Source organism: Cololabis saira, chromosome 8 (assembly GCF_033807715.1).
Source record: "Cololabis saira isolate AMF1-May2022 chromosome 8, fColSai1.1, whole genome shotgun sequence".
Classification (NCBI taxonomy): Eukaryota; Metazoa; Chordata; class Actinopteri; order Beloniformes; family Belonidae; genus Cololabis; species Cololabis saira.
This window is the reverse complement of record NC_084594.1, coordinates 36177289-36192373: the sequence shown is the minus strand read 5'-3', so window position 1 is coordinate 36192373 and position 15085 is coordinate 36177289. Positions and strand designations below refer to the sequence as shown.

Below are 15085 nucleotides of genomic sequence, written 5' to 3'. Positions count from 1 at the left end.
CGAGCTGGAGAGGCGGACTGGCAGACCGTGACCTCGTACTGTAGCCGGCTCACGAGTCTTGGACCACAGGGAGGGATGGTGTTGAGATGAACGCCGCTCTCTTGACTTTTGGTGTAAATGTACACTCCCATGATAGACACTGAGAAACAAAAGACAATAAATCTTCTCCATAAAAGCCACTTTTAGGGTGCCGTTTTGTGCCGTTTGTGAGCTGGACATCTCCTCACCTGTTTTTCCGTCTTTATTTGTCAATACACACACAATCCCTTCATTTCAGAGATATTTGACCGTCTCATTCATGAATTATTAAATAAAGAGCGTCTTTTATTTTCAAACACAGTTACAGTGACTTTGACATGTGATGTACATTTTCTTTTATTTCCATATTGTTGAGCGAGTTACAGATGTGTCCACCCCTGGTAGATCTCGTCATCTCGGGACAGATTCACAATGACAAGCCCAGACTTTTCCCCTCAAGCGTGTTTATTCTTCTTTTGACGGGATCAAAAGACTTGAAAATTGTTCATCATGACAGTTAACACGTGCGTTTCCAGTTTCATGCTGGTTCGCTTGGGTGGACGGTACAGAGTTAATTTTTAATCTGTAGATAAAAATAAATACTTTTTTTTTTTTAAATCACCTAAACTGCATGTTTGTTTAACCTCCTAAGACTTTGTGCATTTATTTTTCTTGTTGCTCTGGTCCCCCGATAGGATTTGTAATATTACTCATACATGCACAACCGCCATGTGGGATGGCTCGCCAATGTCCACATCAGAGTGAAAGAAAGAGTGTAACAAAAAGAGCGTAACATAAAAAAAAACATTGTTTTTCACATTTCTCTTCAGCAGATATTTAGAAAGCTTGATTAGAAAAAAATCTTTAAAAAAAAAAAAAAGGACAAACTTGAGTCAAGACAACTGGAAGCTATTTTACCTCCTTCAAGTAGTTTCAAGTGTTAAGATATATCAACTGACCAAACATTTCTGTCAAAGTTAAACTAATAATTCAGGGAAGGTGTCAAATAAAAACTGCTACCAATTTCTGAGACTAACCCCAAGAGAGCGAAGGGGATAGAAAAAGTTTTTCGCTCCTTCATCTGCTGCTTCTACCACAGACTCTGCCCGCCTTCTATGACTAAGTTATGCCCTGTCATGTAGTCGGAGGCGTCAGATGCCAAGTAGACCACTGCAGCTTGCAGGTCTGTCACTTGAGCCAGTCTACCAGCAGGGATATCTGACAGCCAGCGCTGCACCAGAGGCCTCAGATTCTCCGAGTGGATGAGAGGGGTGTCAACAATCCCCCTGAAAAGAGAGACGGAGAGAAGAGGAGGGGAGGGGAAGGGAGGGGGGAGAGGAGGGAGACAGTGAAATCAAAAGGCTTCACACTGCAGAGCCAGGAGTGACAGCGTTGTTTCAGCGCCACCACTTTGGTGACAAAAATAAACCCAATTATCCTTTGAAGAAAGGGCACGGCGTGGCATCTCTGATGATATTTACTGTGGGACTGTTGGCAATTTAATGACAGGCACCGCTCAGGAAGAGCCCACAGGTGTGATGGGACGTCTGGTGTAATTTGCTCATAGCCCTCGGTTAACTACTTATTATATTCGGCTCCCTGTGATTCCAGCTCAGGTTCCTCTCTCTGAATCAGTGGCTGATGCCGTGACAGTACTTAAGGAGAATTTAGCAGGAAACCAGTCGGATGCTCCCGTGTTTGTGTTGCCGCTGTCGAACAAGTGCGTCACGACAGCAGGCGCACATCACAGAGCCTACAGTACGTTTGGACAAGCATGTCAACACGCGCACTCGTGCCTAATACCTGACTCCCAACACAACTGCTGTGACAGTGACCAAAAGCCGTGAAGCCCGAATCACTGTTCAATATATCTTGGTTGCCTTGATGTGGGATTTCCAACATTTAGCTAAATTAGCACTTCCAAGGAGCATGTGCGACACCTTGGTTAACATATTCCACCTCAATTATATTTCTCTTCAGCTGCTCTGTTATCTGGAACCGTCCCTGGCAGTCATAGGTACTGTTTTCCCTCAGCCAATTTTCTAGATAATGCAGCTTATCACCGCTGCGGCGAAAGTTGCCAATGGAATCAGGCTCCAGTCAACCTCGTAAGCGCTAATTGTGTCCCTTTTTTTATGCATATTTACCGACTGTCACTTCAAAGAAATCAGCGGCCCATTGAGACACCCAGTTAGTGAAAGGACAGAGAATAGCTTCTTTGCAAATTAAAATTAGCAAACAAGCCGCCCGAAAAAAATAAAAGCGAGCAAGTGCGTTTTTCAGCGGGGGGCTTTGTTCTGGGGCTGTGACTGGGCCGGGCTCGCCCAGGATGTATTTGCTCAGGGATGGCGGGGGCTAAGGTATGCTCCACTTAACATCCAACACCCCCCCTCCCCAAACCCCCTCACACACAAAATCCTTCCTGTGGTCTCCTTTTTTGTTCCTGCTACTAAGCTTCAGACACACATATGGATACAAACAAGGTGCCATTGTTGCCGTCACACTTGGGGTGAGGATGCAAATTTGATTCCATAATTGAAGAGAACAATTAGAGCAAGTGTTTGGCTGATTCATCCCTCAAGACGTCATCTAATTAAGCACTGATGCATTGTTTGAGGACTTAAATTGGCGCATCATTCTCAAACGGGGCTTTTCACATGAAAGCAAACACACTAATCACCACCTCTTAGCTGATGAGTCCCACGCAATGATCAAAAAGTGGACCGGCGCTCGCTGGTGCGCAACACGGGGGAGTGGACGCCACTTACGGTGAGATGCAGTTGACGCGTACTCCTCTGTCAATCCACTCGGTGCCCAGAGTCTGGGTCAGTTTGACCACTCCAGCTTTGGATGTGTTGTAGGAAAGCTGTTTCTGAGGATGGGGAACTGCAGAGAGGGAAGAGGAAAGAGCAGTTAAATCATTAGTGATCCTCCTGGAAAATAAGGCCCCGTTTACACATAGCCGGGTATTTACAAAAACGGATATTTCCCCCTCTACGTTTTGAAAAATTCCATCGTTTACACGAGATCGTTTTCAAAATCTCTTCGTTTACACGAATCCGCATAAATACGCTGTTAACGTCATGCCAGCCAATCAGAATCCTGGAAAAAACATCAACAAATGACACGTGTAACTTCCAGTTAAGGCTGATTTATGGTTCCGCGTTACGCACACCGTACGGCGCGCATCGCTGCGTACCCTACGCCGTAGGCTCAGCGTCGATTTAACGCGGGACCATAATTCAGGCTTTACTTCCAAAACGGAACGAGAGTCTTTCGTTTGGAGTGACAGAGAAGTGGAGTTACTTTTAAGTGTGACTTTAGAATATAAAACAGGTAAAATACAAGAAAATATTGACGGTGGCCAAACTAATTGTAAACACAGGTCGCACACATGACGCTGGTGACGTTTCTGTTGCATAATGTGACGTTCTGAAGCCTAAATCTCTGTTTTCCTTTGTTTAGACGCAAACGTGAAAACAGAGTTTTTGAAAATCTCCACTTTGGCCGGAGTTCTCAAAAATGATTGTTTTTGGTGACTTTGAGCTCCGTTTTCGTGTAAACGAACGGCCAAAACGCATGAAAACGCCTCCGTTTTTGCTCCGTGTAAACGGGGCCTAAAACTGTTTACCGTTTCTTGAAATCAAACTAAAAAAAAATAGTCATATCAAATCAAACTAAAAATTTTATACAGCGGTTGTTCTCTCAAAAAGGCCAAACAGCCTTTATGACGCGCTTTATGTTTCCAGCTCGTGCACTTTCTTGTGGGCACTACATAAAAGCCGTTCCATTAGCTGCAGGGGACTACAGATGAAGTCATGTAAAATTAATTGCTTATAATGCCCAGTTATGCTCTGTCCTCAGCAACAAAAGCAGAGGGCCATTTGTTTGCCTTGACCATCACAGATGCTGCACGCTGCATGGGATGCCGGGACAGGGGTTCGTTTTCTGCTGGTTGATTAATCATCGCAAGGAAGCCTCCAAGTTACATACAACTTTAGCAGTTAACCTCATCACCCGCCGATCCGACTGCCAAATGGCTTCAGTGTGAGACTTGGATGATAAATAATAGCCAGCTGCAGAGAGGCAGAGACCGGTCCTGGGGAGACGAGGCCAGAGCATCCAGTGCAACATTACCCAGATGCAGACGTGCAAAAAATTGAGGCAAAAAAGTTGCAAAGTGGTGAAGAAATAACATGCGAGTACAGAGACGATGCGGTGGAAGCAGAGCTGGATCGTGCACGAGTGTGGCGAGCCTGCAGGCGAGGTTGGGCTGGGTTGGATCAGGCAAACGCTTGGACCTCAGAGGAACAGGCGGGGAGGAGCAGAGCCCAGGGCTTACATGCAGATTGAAGGTGAAATCCGACTTATCAGGACACGAAACACAGCTCAAAATGCCTAACATCACTAATCCTCGCTCCAGACCTGATGATACGGCCCTAAAATACCATTCAGAAAACGCCTTCATCCTTTAAATAAACCTGCATTGATGTTTTCGCCGTATTAAAGAGCAATAATCCCCAGAGAAGGGGAAAGGAGGCAGAAGCAACGTATTCTCCCAAAGCCTTCTTTAACATTCACGCTGCTACTTACGGCCCATTTCAAGTTGGAAAGGAGCTGCTCTTTACCGGGCACGCCTTCACATTTTGATTTCTCCTGACCAGATAAGGAGTTCAGATGAACTCTTCTCCCTGAATAGCGCTGCCACTGTAATGCAGCTGAGATGTGCAGGGATGAGGGTGAGAGCCACAAATCCCTCGGTAAGGTCATCACGCAGCCACAAAAAACAGATCAAAAATCACATCAAGTTAGACATTTGCTGTCTTTGTGCCTGTAAGCTGCTGTTCATCAATCAGGAAGAAAGAGCTGCTGATGGTCAGGTGTGTGTGTGTGTTTGCAAGGCACACACTAGTCAGCAGATGGACAAAAAGCTGTCATTGTGCATTTTAATTGGACGTTTATGGCTGCTTTTTGGGCCTCCACTCGACTAGAACAGGTCCCATCTGATTACACATTATGACAATATTATAACAGATGTCCAGAACGATAAAGAAAATTCCTGAAGGACTGAACGTAATGCGAGTAATTGATCATTTTCTTTATGCCGGCCTCTATTTACCAGCATGCTCTTGTTTTACAGATTGCCCCTGCAGCCGGGACCGGAGCCCATATGGCACAGCATTTTACTGGCGATCTGACTGTACTGCTGATGAAGTGTTGCTGATCCTCCTGAGGAACCTGTTGGAGGAGGAACACTACACCGGCGCACTGAATTACACGGCTTTTACTAGGCTCGCACTAAATTCTCAAAGTGTCTTCCGCTGTTCGAACACGGCCGCTGGCGCAGGCTGGGGTTTTTGCCGTGGCACAGGAACCCCCCCCTCCTGAGTTACACCTCTTGTTGCCTTCTACATCCTCCACAACGCTCCACAGAGAGGGGGATGTTTATTATGATGCAAAACCGCCTCTGCGAATCGCAATCACAACACTTTGTATTTCCTGCCATGCTTACTGTATGCAGAGTGGAATGTGTCTTGATGGAACTGTTTAACTAGGGTAAAAGTTACAGACGGGGTAAAGCTGCCTGATCACGCTCTGAATGTATGGATTCACATCTGATGATGGAAACAATCTAATGTAGCGTGTACCTCTCCATGTAGCCGTCCAGCACAAGTGTATTTAACCTCCCCCTCCCTCTGCACACCGTTCAGACCAAATGGAGAGATTAAAAGCAGACAGGGAAGGACTCCTGAGAGAGAGAGAGAGGGAGAGAGGGGGAATCATCACTCACCTATTAGACTGGCCATGGAGGCTGTGTTGATAATCTTCCCATATCCTTGCTTTAGCATCACTCGACCCGCTGCCTGAGGCCAGGATTCACAGCGGAGAGAAACATTAAACACCTTATTACTGTGGAACCGACGTGCCGGGCCAGACGCCGGCGCAGCGATCAGCATACAGTACAAGCATCGGGGCTATCGCTGCAGACAGGCTGACATTACATTTAGACGTCTCGCGGTGACTTCATCATTTACAGCTAAATTTAGTAACTAAGAGAAGTTCAAACCAGTTATAATATCTGTAATTAGGTCAGTCACTTAACCGGTTTTGACAGAAATAGACCACAGACGGGATATGTGATCAAGAATCAGTCGCGTGCTACGATACTTCACTCCCTGCACGGTGCATCAGTATTGTGTTATACCTGTAATGTGCACTGCTGGGCCTTAAAATACTAAATTAATAAATTAATTAATTCAAGTTTAGTAAGAAATTAGTTAAAAGCCCAGTTTTCATCAGACGGCAACTTATTTAGCCATAACTGATGTGGTTAGTAGCTTCTCTATTAAATCTGATGTATTGTGAAAATAAACCCGTCCACCCGTGCAGCTGCAGGATTCAGGTCTTTTCTTCCCTTCATTTGAGTCAGACGCACAAAAAAGTCTCTACGCTGCAGCTAATAATCACGGTTATAAACACTGAGGAGGTTATTAATTCATAAACATCATGGGTTCATCCCAAAAGCTGATCAAAAACCAGACTGAGCCACCGCAGTAGCGCACGTACGTTCAGAATGTTACGCGCTCAAACTTCAACGCCATTATAAAATGTTGGAGGGAAGCACCTGGTGGGTCAGACACACCTGAGTGTTTTTGTCTCTGTTGTAACAGTTCCGTTCCAAATTAATTTCCATTAAAATCTTCATTAAACCTCCAAATACAGAAGGTGTTTGATGAAAATAAAAGCAGATGTCTCTTTATAATCTACCTCTGTGTGATGATGTTGTTTATTGCTGCTAAAATAGATCATTGGCTTATTAGCTCAGCTGAAGGCTTCCACTCGGTGGGCGAAACGCACCTGACAGCACATGAACGTGCCCCTCAGGTTCACGCCGAAGGTCTGGTCCCACTCCTCCAGCGTGGTGTCCTCGCTGGCCGAGTTCATGTTGATGCCGGCGTTGTTGCAGCCCACGTGGACCGCTCCCCATTTGGAGACGATGGTGTCCATCATCTTCTGCACGTCGTCCGATTTACTGATGTCAGCCGAGATGGAAATGGCGTGAATGCCTGATAAAAGAAAAGATGGAGTTCTAGACTTTCTTTCAGAAGACATAAACAGTTTGTGTCATGTTTAAGCATTTGTGAGCATCAAAAGTGTCCCTGGACTGCCCCTGCCCCAAGAATAACAAGAGGAGGGATACAAACAAACCTATAAAATAAAATAAATAAATAAATCTCAATGAAGTGGTATAAGTAAATAAAAGCTATAAGAATTATTTTTCCATTTCTGTGCCATGTTTCATTCTCTTACAAGAAAAGCAGAAGAATCACACCTTCAGAGGTTCGGTTAGGACGCGGTGGAGCAACATTTATCCTGTGGTCTGCTGCCATCTGCTGGCCAGAAACTATAATGCAGTTACACAACCTAAAACCTTAAACGCAACTTGCCTGTCTTGACTGGTTCCTACTGTCTACTTCCTCTTTGTTAAATGCACCACATGCCAGCATCGCAGCAGTCCCACATGTCATCACGTCATTTCCATTTCCAGGCCAGCTGAGCAGGTCTGAGTCCAACGCAACGCTATTGATCCTCACAGGGGGGGTCTTATCTTACTAACTTACTAGCTGCCATCTGTATTGTTTGGGCTGATTGATCCACAAAAGGGGAGATTAACTTTAAAGAGCGCTGCGCTACTTCAGTAATGACACCAAACAAAAGCAGGAAGATTCTTTTATCATCTGCATGTCAATCTTTTTGACTTCTTTCCCATTCAGCGCTGCAGGAGGGGGACAACGCGGGGGGAGAGCTTAGCAGGTCATATGACGTGTGTTTTTGTGACTTTTCATCAAACTGGGAATGGCTGAAGAAAAACATGGAGGTGATCATTTCGGAGTGCACGTGGGCCCATGTTCGCCCGTTAGGTTGCACCTGCAGGAATGAACTGGTGACATCTTCCAGCGTCACCACCGCTAGGGATGGGCGATATTTTACCGTTCACGATATACTGTCCAAAAAATTCCCCACGGTAAGAATTTGTCATCTCGCGGTAAGAAAGAAAGAAAGAAAGAAAGAAAGAAAGAAAGAAAGAAAGAAAGAAAGAAAGAAAGAAAGAAAGAAAGAAAATCCCGTTGATACGTGTTTGTGTAACAAACATGGCGGATCTGAGAGCAAGGAGCTTGAGTCATTACAGTTTTGCAGTACAGGTGTACTAATTTAATTGGTTTTTATTAATTCAATTTAATGGGTGTAGTATAGTAGCATTTAGTATTCTTTTAGAGCAGTGTTTTGGGGGCTCCAAAGACTGAATGTGGTGATAGATTTATAGTTACAAAGGTGGAGTTGAATTGGTATTTTTTTTATCGTCATTTTTATCGTTATCGGGATAAATGCCAGAAATTACCGTGATACATTTTTTTTGTCCATACCGCCCATCCCTAACCACCGCCCACCTTTGAGGAAGAGCTCCTGAGCAACGGCCTCGGCTTTAGCTTGGTCCAAGTCCACGATGGCCACCTTCGCTCCAGCCTCACCCAGGGCGTGCGCGAATGCTCGGCCGATACCTTGCCCGCCACCCGTCACGTAGGCCACCTTCCCATCGAGACGCATCCGATCCAGGATGGGACGTCCTCTGACCCCACGGAAAACCTCATCATTTGTTATTGTGTTCTAACGGAGGAGCATAAAGACAGAACGACAGCGTTACATCAGAACACTGGCTGTAAGGGTTAGGCAGCAGCTGCCAGAGCGCGACAGTACCTGAGCAGGTGAGCTCACGGACACCCGACGGATGAGACTGATGCCATCTCTGAGAGGGACGATCACCTTTGAAACAAACGTGGAAGCATGAACATACGAGACAGGAAAACAGACTCCTGGCTGCATCATTTGAAGGTTTGTAACATACCTGCTCCACTCGAGGATCTTTACAGACAAACTGGTTGAACTCCCGGAGCGCCAGCCCATTGCTGTCCGTGCTGTCTTTGAGGTAAACCCTTGCCTTGAACAGTGAGTTATCCACACATATGACCCCCCGTAACCGCAGCAGATTGTTGTCCATGATGAAGTTGTAGTAGTTGATGTAGTTATTCTTGTCAGCGTCGATAAAGACCATGTCAAACTGCTCTCCCGCAGCAGCCAACTCCTGACAAGCAAAGGACACGGTTACAAAACGGGCAGGTCTCTTAAACTGTTGATCTTTGTTTTGTTTTGCACAAATGTGAGCAGGTGAATGGGCCTAAGGGGACATTGTGCACCAGAACTGTACCAGGGCCACGAGACCCGCTCAGACCCGCTCAGACCCGCTTCACCGGGTCAGGAACACTGGGGGGCGCTAGTGAGCCGACAACTCTGAAGTCTGTTTCTTTTATTTCCGGGGACAGAATGAACACTTGATGCATCCAGGGACTAAACGCCTCTGAAAATATACAACAAAAACCACAATAAAAATAATACTACAAGGAAGATAAGGAAAAACACACCTATATACTTGCATATTTGGATGATACTACCAAGATGTCCTGATGATGATAACGACAAAAAAAGTCAATTTATAATGGAGAGATTTAGGGGAGAAAGAAAAGACTTCTTTTGAACTTTTCTCTTTTCCTCCCCCTCACCCTCTTAACTCCCCCGTCCCGCCACCATTTCTTTTTTCTCCCTTCTTCTCCCCTTTTTTCTTTTCTTGCCCCTTCATCCCCCTTGTTATTCTCGTTAACTTAATTTCCCAACACACGTCCACGTTGGACTTCAGGTCAGCAACACGTTTCAGTTCAGCTGAGACGGACCCGTAGGAAGTTTATCATTCCTTCTCTCAGCACTTCCAAGGCAACAGGGCTTCGAGGAAACAGAGATTACACTTTTCCGTTGTTGCCATCTAAATCGGAGTCCTGATGCCGTCAAGGTTTCTGAACAAAGTTGGAATCATACGGCCCTGAAAGAGGGAATGAACTTCTTCTGGACAGAAAAGATGGCGCAGCATGCATCGCATGCATTTTGCCAAAAGGCACAGAAAAACTAGGTTTATCTAAAGTTTACTTTAGAGTTTACTTTACTTCCGTCAGTCTGCCCCAGGGCAGCTGTGGCTACAAATGTAGCTTACCACCACCGGTGAGAATGTGTATGAATGAATAATGGTCTAAGTGTAGCACTTTGAGATTCATTGTAAAGTGCATTACAAGTTAAATTAATTGTTATTATTATTATTATTACTATTATGTGTTTGTGTTTAAATGTATTGGTATGTACCAGGGCAGCATACGCATGTACCAAACACTACTATCGACTCCTCCTCCCCAGGGAAGCCGTCTGTTACATCCTGTCCTGTCCTGAAATGTGCCTGCAGCCTGACTGTTCTCATGTGCTCGTGTTTCTGTGTGCTCACATAAGCAACAAAGTGGAAATGTGTAAAAAGTGTGTCACGAGACTTTAGGAGACGTGTACAAACTAACAGCATTACTTATGTCACCTTTAGGGTGTCCATGGCAGATCCTGTCTTCACAGTTATCTTCTTCCCGTGTGGAGACTTGTCAAAAATGGGCTGAGCAAATTCTTTCAGATACGGCTCTAATTCACAGGCGACGAGGCAGCCGTCCTCGGGAAGCCCCTCGGCCATGGACAGAGCCCCGTAACCGGTGAACATCCCGACCTCCAGGACCCTCTTGGCTTGACTCATGTGGATCAACATCTTGAGAGTCTGGCCTGGAACAAACACCCAGAAACAGTCAGCACACACAAATCAACACAACGCTGTAACGGCGCGCGGCTCAGCGTCTCACCCTCTACATGTCCGGTGATGCACTCCTTGGGAAGTCGGAACATCGTCTTGCCCTCTTTGTACACTTGATCCCAGTCATGAGACACCGTCTTCCTGCAGCAGGAGGCATGAAAATACTGACGACATCTACTTCACACGGACGGCTTTCTTCTCTGTGGGTAATTTTACCAGGAAGGAAAGTTTTACTCATAGAGCTCCGCCAGAGGTTCGCTCTCCGGTGTGGCCATTTCCTCCAAATAGTCGTCTAGTCCGCTGGCGATGTCCAGAGCCCTCTGCAGGTGAGTCTTCAGCTCCTCTGGGACGGTGCTGCATGCTGCCGCCAAGTCCTTGGCTTTGGTCAACAGGTCCACCATCACCTCCACCGGGGTGTCGGGAACTGAAAGAGAAACACATGCACGTGGCTACAAACCACCTGGTAGCAGGACGCAGGGTTGACGACAGGGTTGATGACATCAGCAAGTCATCTATCCATTGTCTTCTTAATTATTCTACTGGTTGACCGTTGAAGTCGGGTTTCCATTTCAGGTCAGATGTTACTTAACACAGACATTTATCCCCCTAGACTTAATAACGTGATAGTATGCTACTTCTACTTCCTGAGGAAGCTCAGGGCCTTGGGGAGGAGCATCGGAGCCAGAGACATTAGGGCTGGGCGATATATCAAGATTTTAATATATATCGATATATTTTCAAACGTGATATGGTACGAGACAATATCGTTTATATCGATATAGCTTTTTTTTCTTTTTTTTTATGATTTTGATATAGCTTATTTTGTGACAAATTGACTTGAATGTTTTATTTGAGATTTGCACAAATGTTTTGTTATTTGCACAACTGTCAACCTCAGTGGAAAAGTCTGCCTGTTACTGTCTACATTGTATTAATTGCACAGTGTATTATGCAGGAAAATGATAATTGTTTTATTTCATTCAAGAAGCATTTTTATTCTATATATGCAGGTAGTTTATTTTTATTTCATTTGTTTTATACATTTTGATATTGTGCAGACCTCTGTTAACAAAGGTACCTGTGTGACATTTGGCACGAGGCTTTGTATTAAAACTGACTGTTTTTTTAAGGGTTTGCCTCAGAAAAAAAAATGAAGCTAACAGAGATGCTACGCTATAATGCTTTGGGGGAAACCCCAATTATGTCACAGAAAAAAATATCGATATATATCGAGTATCGCCATTTAGCTAGAAAATATCGAGATATGACTTTTGGTCCATATCGCCCAGCCCTAAGAGACACTCACAAATTGGTCTCCTCAGGCTCGAGACCTTTGAGACCGTGGTGACGCAGAGGACACAGAAGAAACTGTCCTCCATCACGGACCACCAGAACCTCCACCCGGACCCTTCACCCCACCCTGGACAGACAGCGGAGCCCCTCCTCTAACCGAGCCTTACAGCCCCGCTGTCCAACAGACAGTTACCGGAGATCTGTGCTGCCACCACTACATATTAATTATTAGGGGTGTCAAATTAGCACATTAATTGCAATTAATTAATTAATTACAGGCATATTTAGCGCGTAATGTTTTTTTAATCGCTTAATCTATTTTTTTACTCTCTAACTTTACTTTTTCTGTTTGTGAGTTGCCTTTATTAGGAAATCTGTGTTTGTGCGGTGAGAAACAAGTAACAACGGTCAGTCACACCTGGAAGGGGACACTGATTGGCTGTCTCTGTATGTGGGCTTGGTCAGCTACGCTGGTAGACTCCCCGTGTAGCTGGACAGGTAAGGGTGTGAAAATGGAGGAGCATGTGAAAGTTGTCGGTCCAGTGAATGGGGGATTTACATTTCTAAAACGCCCCGACGGCACCATTGAAGTTCAGCCACATAAATGCAGAGCACAGTTAACGTCAAACTAGACTCGAGGAGAGCACCGCGCGCATGCGCACGTCTGTGACGGAGAGGATGGTGAATGTTCTTGCCAAGTGGATGTAAATGGTTAGGACTGCATCTGTTCAAGTCTGTTAAAATAAATAAATACATTAATTAATTAATTTATAAAGTCACTTTTTGTTGTTATATATCAATCATTTGATCTTCCACAATAATGAATGCATTCAAAAGGAAAAAAAGATTACAAATTTAAAAAGCTATTAATTTGATTAATTAATTACAGATCTTAATTAATTAATCTACTTTTTTTTTAATCGCTTTACAGCACTAATAATTATTAGTGGTTGTAGCACACAATCGATTTCCTTGCATGAGGCAATATTTGCACATTTCATATTAGTATTTATCATTTCTGCTGCCCACTCACCATGTTAAGGATGTAAATATAGACATCTTTAGATATTACTTTTCTACCTATATATCCAGGTTTTATGTTGAGCTGTCGCTTTCTTTTTGTTTCTGTATGTGATGCTGCTGCTGCACCATCATTCCCCAGTGGTGGGATCAATAAAGTACACCTTTACCTTTACCTTGATCTTTTTTAGCATGAGGCTCCTTTTAAGAAACGAGACTCTCTAGCGCCACCCTTCAATTCAATTCAATTCAACTTTATTTATATAGCGTCTAATACAACAGATGTTGTCTCTAGACGCTTTCCAGAGATCCAGAACATAAACATAAACCCCCTTCGCCACGACGGCCGTCGGGGGTACTGCAGCCAACAGTGAAGCCGGCACGGGAGAACGGGGAGAACGCACATGCAGCGTCATTTGACGTCACATCCGCAGGACAGCGCGGGAAATTCGGGCCCAGAATTGCAGCACATTTTGCAGCACACAGCCTGTTCAAGGCAACGGAGAGATACACTAGAGGATCATTCTTTTTGGTTTGGAACGCTTCATCTGACATTATTACTAGAAAACTTAAAACGTATACGCATTTTTTTTCATAAATCCTGCATCAAGCTCCTTTAAAGCAGAGAGAGAGACGTCTCAGAGCCTCATTACACAGAGTTTTTTTTTAAAGTGCAATAACGTTCTCCCTCTAAATACTTCATTAGTATTTTTGCATATTTATATATTATTCGTTTTTCGGGTCTAGTATTTCTTTTGTACATTGCTCATTTTTTATATTGCTCTTTTTTAATTATTTAGCTATTTATTGGTTATTTTTTTAAGGATATACTTTTTTTTTATACCTTTTCATACTTTCGTGTGTATTTTGTAAAAAATGTTGAGCGTGCATGTTTGCTGCTGCACAAGTAAATTTCTCCTCTGGGGGATCAATTATTTTTACTCTGAATCTATTCCATTCTGTCTTCATCTCCAACTCACACGAATGCTCTTAAACAACGGCGTTACAAACCTTTATGTCATTCTGGAGGAGTTTTGCTTCAACAAACTTTAAACTACTTCAAGTAGGTAGGATGGTGTAAAACGGGACACGAGGAGGAGTAGGAGTTGCAGCTCACGCGTGGTTAAACCTGACACTGAACAAACTTTTAGTGGGCTGTGGGTTCGTGGCTAAACTGGACCTTCATGCATATCTGTGCAGACCCGCCGGACTCCCCTGCACACTCCCCCCTCCCCTCGGACACCTCGCCCCGCACGGGTTCCGCGTGGATCTTACCTTTTCTGCGCGACATGCTGGCAGCGTGGGCAGACAGGATCAGCGTGGACCACGGTGCGGGAGCGTGCGTGGCCGGAGGTCGGGTTCCGGGTGGGTTTATCCCGCTGCAGACGGGCGGATGGAGGAGCGAGCGCTGCCACGGAGACACGTGAAAGCCCCTGTTATCCAACCCCACGCAGCACGTGACCCGCGCCGGGTGACCGTGGAGCGACACGCCCCCGGAGACGGCGTTGCGAAACCTGCGGTTTGGCCCTGGGGGGACCCACGACCACGACCACGACCTGCCGGGGACCAGGACCCCTGACCGGACCGGGCCCCTCAGCAGCGACTGCATTTACAGTTAGAATAAAAAAGACGCTGTGCATGAGTGAGTGCAGGTGTGATCATGGTTGATCCTCTGCAGCTCTGCTGCTTCAGTGATGTAAGTTACACTTGTGCAACGTTTCACCTGCACGAGGCTGAAGGTCGACGGTACCTATTCCCCAAAAACTATGAAGAAAACTAATTGTTGCCACCCGTCCCTTGAAATACGGAATTGTTCCGTAATAGGGAATTAAAAGTTGCGTTCCGTATTGACACATATTATGCTCTTATTTATTTATGTCATAATATACAGCCAGGTGAAGGTCGGAAAATTTGAATATATTGCAAAACTTCATTCGTAGTAAATTCAACTTAAGGTGAAACAAATATATTATTTCCCACTACATGCAAAGTGAGATATTTCAAGCCTTTATTTGTTTTAATTTTGGT

General features: G+C 44.9%; 1 protein-coding gene across 1 annotated transcript; it reads right to left on the bottom strand.

The window, feature by feature from the left end:
* Positions 1–321: 321 nt before the first annotated feature.
* On the bottom strand, positions 322–14659 carry zgc:113054 (uncharacterized protein LOC541322 homolog). The gene is made up of 11 exons (XM_061727916.1): positions 14333–14659; positions 10979–11168; positions 10794–10885; positions 10484–10716; positions 8924–9160; positions 8776–8841; positions 8469–8685; positions 6877–7085; positions 5810–5882; positions 2787–2904; positions 322–1304 (listed from the first exon to the last, which is right to left on the bottom strand). The coding sequence occupies exons 1-11, from the start codon at positions 14346–14348 to the stop codon at positions 1109–1111; spliced, it is 1647 nt and encodes a 548-aa protein (XP_061583900.1). The 5' UTR covers positions 14349–14659; the 3' UTR covers positions 322–1108.
* Between the last annotated feature and the right edge of the window lie 426 nt (positions 14660–15085).

Coding starts and splice junctions, on each gene's coding strand:
- zgc:113054 (XM_061727916.1), bottom strand. Junction 9,161..10,483: donor CTGCCATGGACACCCTAAAG/GTGACATAAGTA, acceptor TTTGCTTGTCAG/GAGTTGGCTGCTGCGGGAGA. Junction 8,686..8,775: donor CCGTGAGCTCACCTGCTCAG/GTACTGTCGCGC, acceptor CTCCTCCGTTAG/AACACAATAACAAATGATGA.